At 33.4% G+C, this 15,758-nt stretch overlaps 1 protein-coding gene and 1 long non-coding RNA gene across 8 annotated transcripts in view; one reads left to right on the forward strand and one right to left on the reverse strand.

Moving 5' to 3' along the window:
• The window catches only part of LOC129807238 (cytosolic purine 5'-nucleotidase), a 28,299-nt gene that overhangs the window by 10,831 nt on the left and 1,710 nt on the right, over positions 1-15,758 (forward strand). For all 6 annotated transcript variants that reach the window (XM_055856381.1, XM_055856379.1, XM_055856380.1 and 3 more), the window contains 3 exons: positions 2,633-2,920; positions 3,308-3,575; positions 12,286-13,230. In XM_055856381.1, coding sequence (XP_055712356.1) covers positions 2,633-2,920; positions 3,308-3,575; positions 12,286-13,230 — 1,501 coding nt within the window. The remainder of the gene's footprint in view (positions 1-2,632; positions 2,921-3,307; positions 3,576-12,285; positions 13,231-15,758) is intronic.
• LOC129807258 (uncharacterized) lies at positions 8,268-11,494 on the reverse strand. 2 transcript variants are annotated; one of them, XR_008752252.1, is made up of 3 exons: positions 11,200-11,494; positions 8,591-8,898; positions 8,268-8,525 (listed from the first exon to the last, which is right to left on the reverse strand). It is a non-coding gene; the product is annotated as an uncharacterized LOC129807258 (long non-coding RNA). The 2 variants fall into 2 exon arrangements; XR_008752251.1 differs by having other exon boundaries at positions 8,591-8,905.

The raw sequence follows: 15,758 nt of genomic DNA on the forward strand, positions 1-15,758 counted from the left end.
GTATATTTTTGTTACACATATATATTTTGTGTAACATTACATAGTTGTGTAGTAGTTCCCAAAAATTGCTAATTTTGTTAATTTACAACGAAAATCATGATAAAACAGCCAATACATCCAATACTTTTTTAACTGTAAACAAAGTGTAACTTTTTTACTGTGATATCCTTACGTCAATAATTTACAAAAGTCGTTAAAAATTGTTTACTGTCTTAGGGTATGATTGGGTAATTTGGAACCATGTCTAATTTGAAGCTTTGGGATTTCCTATCAGTTTTCCTATCAGTACTCTCAAATGTAAAGTCTTGTAGAAGAAAACGCCTTAGGGGAATGTTGGCATGTTTCGCACAGAGTGAACCTTCAAACAACGAAAATTTTCTCTTTGTTTACAAAGAGCTAGTTTGTCATTTCTTAGCCAAAAGATAGATAATTATTAGGCTCATGATACGAGATGAGAAATGGTAAGTCAGCTCTTTGCGAACGAAGAGAAAATTCACATCGTTTGAAGGTTCACTCTGTGCGAACCATGTATACATTCCCCTACCTTTGGACGACTCAAGCTTCGAACAATTCTTATTTTTCAATATGTTATCAATGAATGTGGCCCATTATAATATTTTGTTTTAATAGCTAGTCTGATGTTTTAAATTGTCCTGAAGAAAGCCATATGGGTCCAATCCTAGAAAAAAAGATTTGGTTGTTCGAACCCTGATTCGTCCGAAGGTAGCGCACTTTCCCTTATTTCTTCGTGGTTTGCTTTTTCTCTTTCACCATCTGAGACAGTAAGAAAATCTTAAAATTTTAAAATAGACATAGTTCCGAATTACTCCATCTTACCCTATAAGGTGTGTTTTCATGTATTCCAAAAAGGTGTTTTTTGTGAAAAATATTTTAACAAAATTTTTAGAGATTACTACAAAACAGCAGTATCATAAAATCCACAAAATCGGCATAGGGCTATGTAATATAAGAGGTGTATTAATGATAGTATTTGTGAATAGTTTTCTTGTGTTAAGAACTTCAACCACTTACAAATTACTCGTGACTAATTCAAATGTGTTTACTTGTCAAATAGCGCAATTATTATAAAATTACCCGAGCATTGTGCATCTTCTGTTCAAAATTCATGACATTGACCATTATTGTGAAGTTCATGATCAATATTTCGACAACTTTTCTGTTGAAATATTATAACCTTTAATAAAATGTGAAGGTCTTTTTTCGATTATTCATTCAATTTTGTTTCCTAGTGCTTTTTCGGCAATCGTATTTTTTTTTTCAAATGATCGTATATTGATATTAGAAAAATTTGTTATGAAATTTTTGCAATCTTAATACTTTTGCCATTAAATTCAAATCTTGTTGTGACGGAAGCTTTTAGGGTAGGAATAACAAAAACAAGCCTTTCTGTTATAACAGTGAAATTATTATCTATTGTATATTTACATAAAGTAATGGTGACAACTTGCAAAATTTACAATAAATATATAAATAAGAAAATTTGTTGAGAAAAGAAATAACATTCATCCACGGAAGATTTCCAGTGGGCATGAGTAAATTTTTGCTTATCTTCATTCATTCAATTTATTTATATAAACAGATATTTGGGTATCTCCAGTTTACTTTTGAACTGCTTGAAATACAATTGGGACAAAATGAGACACTTTTTCAGACAGAAGCCGTCAAATAGACGTCTTCCGCTCAGGCTATGCTTCTAAAATGATACACTTAAATAATTTATAATAAATATTTAGGGGAGGCCGGGGCAGAATTAGCGACGGACAGTATTTTTTAGTGGGGTGTTATAATTTTCTTTAGAAAGAATATTGAGCAAATAGGGTAAGTGTGCCAAATTTCGGCATAGTTGCATGCAAGCGTCAAAGTCTCAAGTTTGAAATGTAATATTTTAAATACATTGATTTTTTTATTCTTTCTTCTTAAAGAGTGTTGCTTGGAACCTTGTAAAGAGTTTACCGTCTTTATTTACTCTAAAATCATTCTTAATACATTTTAAAATGAATAAAAATATAGACATAGCCTTGGTGCCCTATTTCGGCCACCTTCATTCTCATAGTTCCATGCCCTTCGGGAATTTTTCCAATGTCTTTTTCACGTCATCTCTTTTGTCGCAGCTACATTTTTTGTTATTCTTTTGCATTGTATAACCTCTAGAGTACGTAAAATCTAAAAGTTCATGGAAATTCGGGGAGCAAAAAAGGTGGCCGAAATTGCAAGCTGGCCGGAATTTGGCACACTTACCCTAACTATTTATTCGAAGAAATTAACTCCCTCCCTATTCATTGAGATATTTATCAGACGGATTCAAATATGTTTCCCATAAATCGTCAGTTGAATCAGTAACTCTGCTAACTTATTTGTTTTGTGTCAACGTTCATTGTAAGCGCTAAGCTAAATGCAGTTAACACATTTGCTGATCCAACCGACGAAATTATAAGTAAAGAAAAATTTCGTTTGCTGGCTAATTTTGCCCCAGTCTCCCTTATATACAAATTTCTCGCCTATTCAGCAGTTAAGCAAAATCAACTCAGAAATTGCATTTAAAAAGCAAAATTTGAAGTTTCTCTTGAATTATTTGCAAGATTTAAATTTATTTGCATTCCTTTATTTTCAGAATTTTCGTTAATCGATCACTCCACTTGGAGAACATCAAATTCTATGGCTTTGATATGGATTACACGCTGGCGGAGTACAAATCTCCCCAATATGAACAATTAGGATTTGATCTCGTGAAGGAACGCTTAGTCAATATGGGATATCCCAACGAAATTCTTCAATTTGAATATGATCCATCATTTCCAATTAGAGGACTATGGTTCGATACACTCTACGGAAATTTGCTCAAAGTGGACGCTTATGGAAATATTTTAGTCTGTGTACATGGCTTTGAATTTCTCAAGCAGTAAGTCAAATGTTTTTCTCACCTCAAAATCTCAATACTTAAAAATAGAATAAGTATCAATTTTTCTCACAACCATCAAACTATAAAATCTTTTGATGATTTTTCAGTTATGATGAAAAAAAACTTGTTTTTCTTCTTGTTTTTTCCTCCAAGTGCCTTTCAATGTATCCCACTTGATCGATTTTCTCAAAGTACCTTGCAAGAAATTGGAAGTTTTAGCTTTATAAATCACCATTTGGCATTTATTGCAAAGAACTTGTTATATTTTCATATAATATGAAAAAAGTTCCTTTCGTAGTATTTTATCGAAGAGAAAAAAGAGATATATAGATGGTATGAAAAAAAAATTCAAAACAACTCAAGTAATGCAATAACTTCTCATTGCAGTTCCCAAGTTTATGATTTCTACCCAAATAAATTCCTCAAGTTGGATGAATCTCGTGTCTATGTGCTCAACACTCTCTTCAATTTGCCTGAAACATACTTGTTGGCGTGTCTGGTGGACTTCTTCACCAACTCCAAAGAGTACACAAGGGAGAAGAATGGCGTCAGATGTGGTCAACTTTTCATGTCTTACAAATCAATCTTCCAGGACGTAAGAGGAGCTGTGGACTGGGTTCATATTCAAGGAGATCTCAAAACGCGCACTATTGAGGTAAATATATTGCTTTCAGTCTGAATTAAAACAATAATTTATTACTGCTCAATTTAGCAATGGATAGCTCGTATTGTTCAGGATAAAAAAAAGATGTTTGGACAATAATTTCAATTGGGCGTGACTTATGATCCAGTAAACTAATTGAATTTATTTTCTTTATCCGTATTTAATTATTTTTTTTTAAATTGAATTTATTTGCTATTAAATTTGACTTTTGGTGGGTATTTATTGTTGCTCGCACTATGCATTTAACAGGGAGTTAAATGCATAGTGTTTTGAAAGGTTGAATCCCCTTTGGATTGTCAGAAATTTGCAATTTATTAAAGATGTTAAACTAATAATCAGCCTAGTAAGGAGATCCAAATCTTCTAGGTGCAAACGCGCCTTCATCGGTCTACATCGGTAATGAACCGGTTAAGTACCGATTTTTGAATAATTTTATATCCCTAATAATTGATATTCCCGAAAAGTAAAGTTTTTTCGATTTTTCTCAAAATTGGCCCAAGCTTTTTCAATGATTTTAGGATATGTTTTAGAGATAGTCCAGGCTAACATTTCGCACAAACATACCTATGACCGGAAAATTCGCCATTTTGAATTATTGAAAGTCAAAGGTCAACCACTTTGGAAGGCTCATATTTCAACCGATTTGGTCAAATTTATATTTTTTGGAAAGGTATTGAAATTTCGAACCCGGCTGCATTGGTAATGAGCCGGTTCAGTACCGATTCTTGAATAATTTTACATCCCCTATAAATAAAATCCCCTAAAAAATGCTTTTTCGGTTTTTCTCAAAATTGGCCCAAGCTTTTTCAATGATTTTTGGATATGTTTTAGAGCTAGTCCTGGCGCACATTTTGCCTAAACATACCTATGACCGGAAAATTCGCCATTTTGAATTATTGAAGGTCAAAAGTCAACAACTTTGGAAGGGTAATTTTCCACCCCATTTGGTTAATGAATTTTTTGGAGAGGTATTGCAATATATTGAGAATATAGAAAAAAAACGAGTTGTCCGAAGCTTGAGTCGCCTGAAGGTAGCGAGCTTCCCCTTTGTTTTGATTTTATGATTAGTTTATTCTATATATTAGAGTTAATATTTTTTAATCTTAGCTATTTCCCATACATAATACTTTTTCAAGTAGACCAAAATTCTAGAGTATTATTTGAATTTTGCATATTTGAAACTTTAAAAAGCTTCATAAATTAAGACGCCAGACATAACGTGTTTTTTGCGATTTCTTATTTATTTATTTAATTTTTTTTTTGAAGACGAAGAAACAATCAAACTTCTTGATTTTTTACTATATTTTTATAGACATTTCAAGTGTTTGAAATTGTTTTATCGCAAAAAATATTAGGGGAGATTGGGGCAAAAAGTCACAAAACGGATATTTTATTTTTTTACAAGCTACCCGAGCGCGCCATAAATTTCTAATAAGGACAATTTTACGGGAAATTTACCGCTCTACAATTTTTTGAAAGTAATTTTCCTATATTTTGTAAGGACAGATATTTTTCAAGCCGTTTTCTGAAAGGTAATTTTATGACCATTCGCTTTACTGTGGGCTATCGTGAATTTACAAAATATCTTGATGACATATTTTCATAAGAAATTTATTCCTTTACAACTATGTAGAACAGCGTTTTCTCTGTCTGAACGAGAAAAACGCTTTTCAAGTTATAATTTGGTTAGGAGCTAATTTTCTTCTTTCTTTTTTGCACAGCGAACGGACTGGTACTTGAAAATATAGAGGGACAATATTTTCAAGCATATATTTTCAAGTACCAGTCCGTTCGCTGTGCAAAAAAGAAAGAAGAAAAAAGTTCCTAACGAAATTCAAAACTGATGCATAAGAAAATAGAGGAATTAGTGACAAAAATCCTAAAGAAAAGACCAACCAATAACCACTGAGGAAGACACGATAAGTGTCGAAAGCTCTGATAAAATTGTGTGTTTGATTCATAGGATTTGATCAGCAAATTTCGACGCTCACCGGAAAGACAGATTGTCCTAAAAAAAAAAACTATTCTTAAAACGGTTTTCAAGGGCAAAGGTTAAAAAGATTAAAACAAAGCTCTAGGGAATGCATTTCTCAGCCGAATGGTATTACGATTGAGCTTATTATCTGAGAAATTCTAATAAGACTGAACCGAGTTATAGCATCTCTAAGTCACGAGCTCGAGCATTTCGCAAAGTACGGTACACTTTGCCGCTCTTTTAAAGGGACATTTTGCATAATACATTATAAACTGAATATTGTACACAATGCATAATTTGATAAATATTTTTTAATACAATATTCTTGGATATTATCCAGTTGCAAAAGCTTCAAACTGGGAAATTTCAAATTAGGATGGGAAACAAGAAATACACGTCCTTAAAATCTGTTTAAAGTGTAGAATACGAAAACAGATAAGACTGCACAAAATGTTCGTAAAATAGGTCAGCAAATGTATTTTTTCTTAGTAGGGGAAACTGGGGCACCACCAAACACGGGGTACCACCAAACACTGCGATTTTTTAATCGGATATTCGACTTCAGAGGATAAGACCTATAGGCACCCCCCCGAGACTTAGAAGTTTCAGTGTGAGTTCTTCTTTAATCTTATTTCAAATATTTTCGTTATTTTTTAAGTACCTGTAAGGTACCCCCTTATTCATCAGAGATGGCGCTTTAACAGAGTTGTAATTAGGGGTAAAATATTTTTGTATTTAATTTTACTTAATTTTTTTTACTCAGTGTTTTTAGTTTATTAGAATTATGTTAGAATATAACCTAAAATGACTCCATTTTGCTAGGAATATTTTCCCACTTTCTTTGTTTCGTTTAGGATTATTAACCCTCTAACAGTGTTATCTTTAATATGCGAAAAAGAGTTGTAAGGAAATGTTTTCTAGGATATTTATGAGCCAATAAAGTAAAAAAAATCATCCATTCTTTATTATCTCTTTTAGTTTAGACGCTAGGTGAGAAAATATTTAAAAAAAAATGAAACTCTTTTTGCTTTTAAAATTCACATTTTTACTTTTTTCAAAATTTTTCAAATAAAATATACAATGTAGAATGACATATCTTTAACTCTTTCGTCTCCTTCGGGACTATGGGTACCCATGGAAGCAACAATTTTTTTAGACTATCTAGAATCGATAAAAATCTGATTCTTCTGGATAATTACAAACTATAAAGATGTCCAAATCTAGGATATTTTTTGCAGGATCCTAATTAACTCCTGAGCTTAGATATTTTTGGTCAAAAATCGTGAATTTTCGATTTTCTGCTTCCTTGCAGATATTGTGACTTTTTTGATATTTCTAGACCAGAATAAGGAAAAACCTCTCGGGGCCAATAAGTATGATAACTAGCAATTACAGATTGCATAAATTCGAAAAATATTTCTTTCTTAAATTTTCAAAAAACTTGTTCAAACTTTATGGGTACTCTCGTCCACAAAACTCTAGAGGTCAAATGTAAGGTTATCCCGCCAATGCCTGCCATTTGCTTTTTGACACCAACCTTTTATCAAAATTCCAAGCGGGAACTACTTTTTTGCCAATATGGCTGATAATTTTGACATTTGGCAGCGAGGCAGATTGCTTTCGGGGAAGTTTCTCCTATTCTTCCGGATTTTGGTGAATTCTGTTTGTCCAAGAAGTGTTTTTTTGGCTCTTGAGAAAGCTTAATATGTCTACAATAACTTCGTGTTGAAGGAAATGTGTTTTAAAGTGTTATTATGTGAAATATTTTGAGGAATCTGTTGGCAAGCAGAAACTTGGTGTCTTCTTGACCACTTCCTGGACATCCCACAAGATACTGGTCAATAATTCTTCTTGTTTTAGTGATCAACATTGTAAAGGAGTCATTTAACACGCAAAAACAATTCACAAAATTGATATTATTGGCTTTTGGAAAATTGAAGTTTGTCTCCTTTTCGCTCTTTTGGGGACGAGAGTACCCATGAGTTTTCCAATTTCCCAGAGGCGGACAAAATTCTTTCTCTACAAAAGTATCATATTTGATCACTAAGACTTACAATAAAGTGAGTTTTACTGAAATTCGTTCGCTGGATATGTTGTGGTTCGGAAAGAGTTAAGTAAAAAATAAATTTATTTTACTCAGATAACTTTAAACCGGTATTTTTCTTGGAATTAGAAATGAGTTTGTTCTGTACAAATATTTTTTGTTGCTTTTCTCTGACGTGTCACACAAAACTGGGGATAGCAACTAAACGAAGTCAAAATGAGATCAAACTTTCAAAAGATGTTAGTATACCGAGGACATTATAGCACTTTTAAATAAATTGTAATCGCAGTAAATGTGATTTTTGTGAAGATCGTCTCGAGAGGTCTTACCAGTTAGAGGGTTAAAGTGGCGATAAATTATTATGGAACGCATATGAAATTACAAAAATAGGGCATTGCTTTTTAACCAAAGTTTAAATATCAGCATGAAGTGTTACGTTTACTGTAATGCTAACGAAGTACAAAATCAGTGATATTATAATCGATAGATAGAATCATAGTTTGTTTGTTTATCAAAATACTTACATTTACCCAGAAGTTTTGTCAAATTGCAAAAACCTAGGCGAATCTGAAGCACGAATCATTATGTGGATCCAGCATGACACAGAATTTAAATATTTTGTCAAAAACTTGAAAATTAGGTTTGAGTAGGGTATAAAAGAGACTTTCTAATAGACAGTAAATTTATTTTAAAAATAGATTTTAATAAATACATTGCTTTTTATAATTATTCTGAACAATTGAATGCCTTTCAAGCTTAAGTCCATCTAATAGAATTTGTTTCTATAACACAAATCAGCAAAACACAAATGATATATTCATATGCCTTTTACCAGGATCTCTTATACCGTATGATATTGCATACAATCCATTCTGATGGTCTGTTACCACTTGAAATAAAAAGATGCTGTTCATCGTGACATCTGAGGAAAGAAACGATCACACTTAATTAGTGGTGCGTATTGCTTTCCATCAAAAGATGTGGTACCAATGTATTGTAGTAGGACTGTTGAGCCTAGAGGAGTTGGGGAGAAAGCCCGTCTCGACAAAGACTCTTCTAAGCCAACAGTACCAATCATTGTCCAGTTGGGGTGTAACTTTGAGAGGTGTTGTAACCACAGCTAACTTCAAGTGACGATATCGCTCAGTCGGTCTTCACCAGTGAAGTGGGGAGGACGCCAGATTCGTGGCTCTTTTTGAATGGGCAATGGGGGTTCACTTCCGGAGATTAGCGATGAAGGGTGCTCTAGCATGTTCTGGTGTGGACCCGTAGCAATTTTTGCTGCGGTTTCATACCTGGAAACTTAAGATTGTTTACAATAATTTTCCAATCAGTATCCAAAAATAATGAATTATCCAATTTTCAATTTATTTTTTTTTTTAAATTCAAGTCAATTTAATTTCATCTCATTTCGTCTTTTTACTACCCTTCCCATGCGTCCATCGCCGTCTTAGCGTTTATTCCAGCTTCCAGGACTAAACAACAATCTCATTGTTAAAGCTGCATTGGAAATAAGCCAGACATAATTGAGAGAGAAGAAAAACCACTTCCAAGCCAAATGCTTTTTAGAAAAGTGGCAAAGTTTCCAATGCTGAAAAGCTCGAACTTGTGACTAAGATTCTAATTCCTCAAAAGTACTTTGAGATCATTTACCAGTTTACAACCAACCGATTTATTATGCACCTAGAGTCGCCCAAAAAAAATTACAGAGACACAATACAATTTCGAATAAAATTGTATTATTGGTTATTGGTGGGTATTGGTTATTATTGAGTTATTGGTTCATAACCGGTTTACGTACTACCGATATGTAACCAATTGATACCGGTTTTTTTTGTCAGAAATTGAAAGACTTTCAACGAGCCCTCACATGAACCCCTTTGGTTGGGAAATATGCTCTCTGGAGCCATTTAGACCTTTGATCTTGGAAATCGTCTGAAAAAATGGCCCGCGGGACAGGTTTTTACTTTTCTCTCTGTGGAGTTCGAAAAAGGTGTGTCTAATTGAGGTTCTTAACAATCTCACCTACTATTTCTATATTCGGGAATTCTTAAAAGAGACAAAGCAATCATGTTGAGTGGATAGTTTTCGGAAACAAACCTAAATATATATTGTATGAATTTGAGAAGATTATGGAGTAAAAATTATATCTTCTGTGACGATTGATAGTAATTATTTAAAAAAGCAGGACCGAAAATTTTAACGCTTGTACTTCGAGGGCTTCACTTTAGAGTCACTTTCCTAAATAATATCTTCTGGCCAGACGTCGAGGCTGCATATAGCTTTATTTTTGTTCAAAAGTGAAGCTGAGAGCTTCAGGCGACTTGCTTACACTTCTCGCATCTGAGATCTAAGAGAAAATTTTCAAAAAAAAAAAAAAATCAAAAACTTGTAAAAATCCGGCCTTTTTCTTTATAGTTTCTTTAACCCGAATTGTTTTTATTTCTTGTAATAAAAAATAGGTGTGATTAGAAGGAATCACACCTATTACTAAATATATATTTAGAAATTTACCACTTTAAATGAATGGATATATAAAAAAGTACTCAAACGGTCTATTTTTGACAAATATCAATAACATTGATTTTTAAGAAATAAATTTCAGTAAAAGCGAAATGTTTCTAAAAACTTACTTATCTCACAAAAGAATTAGCAGTCTTGTTTTAAAACTAAAACTCTTCGTTATATATAAACTTAAAGATGAGATCCTGATTGAGAGGGCTCAAAAATCGATATTTTATTGGCCTTACTGATAATAGTTTCCTTTAGAATTGTACATCACAAATTTTAAAGTAATATCTATATATTTTTTCAAAATTACGCTTCTGAGAAACTCAGTATGGCCCTAGAAAAGCTCAAAAGAAAAAAAAACTAATTGATCGATCGAGTTGCTTACAAAACCATTTGAAATACTATAAAAACTCTTCAGTGAATGTGAACTAAAAACATTTAGAAAAAATGTTTTTGTCGATCGATGTTTTTTGTTATATATGAAAAACTAAAAAATTTAATTTTGAGTTAATTAATTTGATCCACATTGAGGCGAATTAATATTATTTAATTTTTTTAATATCTTAGTCCAGTAGTTTTTCTCTAATCACTAAAAACAACACTTTAATTATTTGTGAAGCAGATTTCTGTAAATGATTTTTAATCTTGCTCTTCTAATATTTTGAATATTACAAACTCACGTATAAGGTTTATGAATAAATTTGTAATTTAAGTGGCAAAAGAAAAAAAATTGATTAACGAGGGTTTGAATTGAATTGCTTGCCCCCCCCCCCACGCTCCCGACTAAATCGAAGTTACACGTAAGCTGAATAGAAACAAATGAAGAATGTCACAAAATGAATTAAGGAAAGTTTATCACTATTAAAAAATACAACAGACTTCTTGCGACCCCTAATTCGTCTCTGGGCACAAAAAACTTTTTGCCGATTTCGCAAAATTTGACCAAGTTTCCCATGTTCTCTCTCACTATATTTTTTGTGTACATTTACAATTCTTATACCAATAAAAGCCCTATTTATCTGACGTATTATGAGCCAAATCATTAGGGTAAGCACGTATTAATAAAAAACATATTGGCACAATACCTGTGGAATGACACCTCCAGAGAATTTCGCTGGTCGCCGGTGATGCAATTTTTCACAAATACACCTATTTTTTCTCACTTTGCAGCACAAAGAAATATATTCAAGAGTTTTTACACACCTTTTCACTGGGTTTTACGGGACTTTCTTCAATATTTTCCCGATTTTTCCACAAGAACTGCGCAAGTTAATTCGAGGAAATTGCTTCGCGTGGGAACTGTCAGAAGAGGTTTTGATTGTTTTTCCGCCAGATTCGCTAGTAGTTCGCTACTAGTTCTTCGCGCAACCGCTCGCGCCGCCCTCACGCTCGATTTTTGAATTCTCTATAGAGAATTTGCTAAAATAACGACATTGACAGGGGGGTGCCTATAGGAATTTATAGGCTCTATAGGGATGCTTGTCCACTGAAGGAATGGTCAAGATAGTCTAAGTCGTTTAGAAATAAAAATTAGTGTTTGGTGGTACCCCGTGTTTGGTGGTGCCCCAGTTTCCCCTACATAAATAAATCAAAAATCAAAATTTGCTAATTTATAAAATTAATAAAATATTATTGGTAAAAGAAAAAATAAGAAATCATGGACCATCTTAGAATAAATTGTAGGTTTGTTTTAAAATCAAATGGAAGCAATTTTATTTAAAATTTAGTTTCGTAAAACTTCTCTAAAACATTATCCTATACTGAAAGAAATCCGAAAAAGTTAAAATAACATTCCGGAAATGTTTATTTTACCCTGCAGTATTGATCCGAAATCGGTGTAAATTATGATTTTTAGGCGTGTTAGGGGTTAAAGTTACCCTTTTTCATGTTAATTTTACCCTAAAAGGTGTAAAATGAACATTAAAAAATGTTGATATATTTTTACACCTAAAAAGTGTTAAAATTATGAGGAAAAAAAGTTCATCGCACCCTCTTTTTTTCTCACTGTAGACATCCTATGTAAAGTGTAGATTTTTTTTATATAAAACTCAATGTAAATGATATTACTTCTTTGATAGTTTTGATGTACAAAATTCTTTTTTAAAATTTTCATAGAGAACTTCCGTAGTTTTTCACTAATTTAATTTGGATTTTGTGCTCTTCTTTTACAGAATTTGGAATATTATGTAAAGAAAGACCCAAGATTGCCTATGGTTCTATCCAGAATCCGCGAAAGTGGCTCGAAGGTCTTCTTACTCACGAATAGTGATTTTAAGTTCACGGACAACATTATGACGTACCTCTTCGACTTTCCACATGGCGCCAAGATGGATGAACCCCATCGAAACTGGAGGACATACTTCGACCTGATTGTCGTGGATGCTGGAAAGCCTCTATTCTTCGGTGAGGGCACGATTCTGCGTCAAGTGGACACAAATACTGGAGCACTGAGGGTGGGAAAGCACATGGGACCCTTGCAGGTTGAGCATGTTTACTCTGGTGGTTCCTGTGACGTCTTTACATCTTTGATTGGCGCCAAAGGGAAGGATGTGCTCTATATTGGGGATCATATATTCGGTGACATTCTCAAGAGCAAGAAAATCCGTGGATGGAGAACTTTTCTGATAGTGCCTGAACTTGTGCAAGAACTCCATGTTTGGACGGACAAATGCCAATTATTTGCTGAACTGCAGCAGTTGGACATTATGCTGGGGGACATGTACAAGAATATGGATTCGAGTGCAAAGGAGAAACCGGATATTTCGCAAGTTCGTGCTTCAATTCGTGACGTTACGCACAAGATGGACTTGGCATATGGAATGATGGGCTCACTCTTCAGATCCGGCTCCAGGCAGACATTCTTCTCTAGTCAAGTGGTCAGATATGCCGATCTGTATGCTGCCAGCTTCCTCAATCTCATCTACTACCCCTTTTCCTACATGTTCCGTGCACCAGCTATGCTCTTGCCGCACGAATCGACCGTTGCGCACGAACAGCGGTTCATCATGGATAAACCAATGATATCTAGGACTAGATCGAAGATTGAGATGATTGGGACATTCGATGGAGAAGCGCCAGATGCACTCAATCAACTAGATAACAATTCAGATTTGAAGGTAATGCTATTCATTTATTTATTTTATTTTATTTAGTAGAAAAAAATGACAAAGGAAAATTCGCCAGAGTGCTCGCTCGAATTAATTCGATTCGAGCTTTTCGACTTTAGCCTTTAAAAACTTCAAGAAAACTAATCCAAAATTGCATTGACGTATGTAGGTGAGACCGGGGTAGAATTAGACAATGGATTTTTTTTCGTTTCCCTTAATGTACATTAAGCAAACTATTTTTTAATGAAAATGGGAACACATCTCTATATTCTCTATATTCTCTGAAAAATTTTTAAAGTCTGATCCTATCATCGTACAATTTAGAAACATTTTTATAAAATGTGTATAAAATTGTAATTTTGGTGTTACAGTTTTTGGCCCAGCATTTGGTTTTCTAAGTTTCTAGTCAAAATGTCATAGTTTTACCTCACTTCTGGTTTAATAAAGTTAATTAAAAGATATTTTTCACTTGGATAATAATTATCTTCTTTTTATATAAGATGAGAAACATTGAAACAGCCCCCGGGAAAGTTGTAGCCACTCTTCCATGTAAAACTACCAATCATTCAGATAATTTCATTTCTTTATTCAAAACATAACGCGTTAAAGCTATTTTTATTTCGAAATGGTATAAGTCCTGATAAGATACTACGTTTAATCGGACAGAAAGCCGAATCTATAAAGAATCCTAATTTTTCAAAAAGCTTTAAATCCAAATTAGACAGTTTGGGTTCTGAACCAAACAGTTTAAATGTTTAAAAACTACGAAATCTTGCAGAAAGTAATTTCCATACGTCTGTTTTTTCAACGCATTTTTCTAAATTTTAGGGTTTTATGAATTAACGTCACTGAACTAATTGAAATTTTGATGAAACTGTTTCATCAAAATTCGAAATTCTTTATAAAATTTTCGGATATCAAACACATTTTGTGCCAATAAAAAGCTTAGCCGAGACACTTTTGAAAAACTGGACTCCGGCTGTGAACACACCGACTCTTCCCGTACAGAAGTAGATCTTGAAAAATTCGAAAATCTATTTGAAGATCCAGAAAAGAGACTTTCTTATTTTTTGATAATTCCGCAAGGTGGCTGAGATACACCCTGTTCGATTTTCGAAGTGCTCAAAAGTCAAAATGTAACGGTCTTCACATTGCATTGTGAGGGAAAAAAACAGAACGACGTTTACTCTTGTGCCATTATTTAATTACTCCATAATCACTGAGTAACTCTTTTGCCAGCTTTCTGGTGTGATATTTGATACATTTTCCCCATCTTGTTCAAAAATTTAGTACAGTGCCCGCTCTCTAATCCAGATCGCCGTAATCCGGACGAGTTATCGACGGTTCCGTTTAAAATAATTTTGAGGTCATGTATGCATGTGTCTTCACCAATGAAAATTAATTATCCTGTGATGTTTTTGTTTAATAAATGAAGTTACGATAACATAGAATTCTCTAATTATGTCTTTTTAATTTTTTTAAAACTTTTATTTTATTTCTACAAAAAATCGTGTATTATATTTTCGAGACGTTGAACAAATTCAAAAAATCCATCTTGATTACGAAGCGGACATCTGTCATATTGTCTCCCAAGCATCCGGATTACAAAGCGGGCACTGTATGAAAATTCGAAATTGAATTTGAATTCTTCGAACTTCAACTACTTTTTGTGCAAATAGAGTTCCATTTACCTTTTATCCAAGACACTGTTGTAGAATCAAAATCTACTTCTGTTTGGGCTCATTCTTTTCTTGTAACGGCATCGATGAAAAAATCCAAAGCCTACTGCGTCCTGACTTCATATCAAATAAATCGCAAAATTCATCGTGACACACGTTTTACGAGTCAATTCTCATTTTCTTTTGGAAAAAAAAAAACAAAGTGACATGTTCATAATATTCCTGCCCCATTATTATTCATCTGGAAATCAATCTATAACTCTTTTAATAATATTTCGATATTAGGTATATTTCAATTCTTCGGACATCAATGACATTTTATGCAAATAAAATTTCAATAAAGGGGGAAGTGGGGTACCTTTGAATGTTGGGCAGCCTTGAAATTGGGATTTTTCTCCTGTGTTTAAATGGAGCTGAGCCATGTCAAAATGTAATTAGGGGATACTGGGGTACCACCAAACACTTTTGAAAGATGCGATTTCCGCTGAATTTCCCAAGAAAACTGTGAATTTTAGAAAAATGTTGCTTACCCCATGTTATAGTCTTGGGTACAGGCTACATATTAATATATACAAGAATGATGTAAAACACTTCAATTTTCCGTAAAAAGGAAAATTGTGTCACCATGCATTTTTCGGTTTTTTCCAACCACCCGGGGTACCATCAAACACTTTCTGGGGCACCAGTAAACACCTCATTTTCTCACCCATTGATATTTTGCGCATTCACCACAATTCTTAATTAAAAGAAGGTACTGAAAATGTAAATAGTTATAAATAAAACACTGCAAAATTTAGAATGAGTGACTAAAATAGCAAAAAACTAAAGCACTGCACACCGAACATATTTTTCAAGGGT

The sequence above is a fragment of the Phlebotomus papatasi genome, chromosome 3 (assembly GCF_024763615.1).
Source record: "Phlebotomus papatasi isolate M1 chromosome 3, Ppap_2.1, whole genome shotgun sequence".
In the NCBI taxonomy this organism is placed as follows: Eukaryota; Metazoa; Arthropoda; class Insecta; order Diptera; family Psychodidae; genus Phlebotomus; species Phlebotomus papatasi.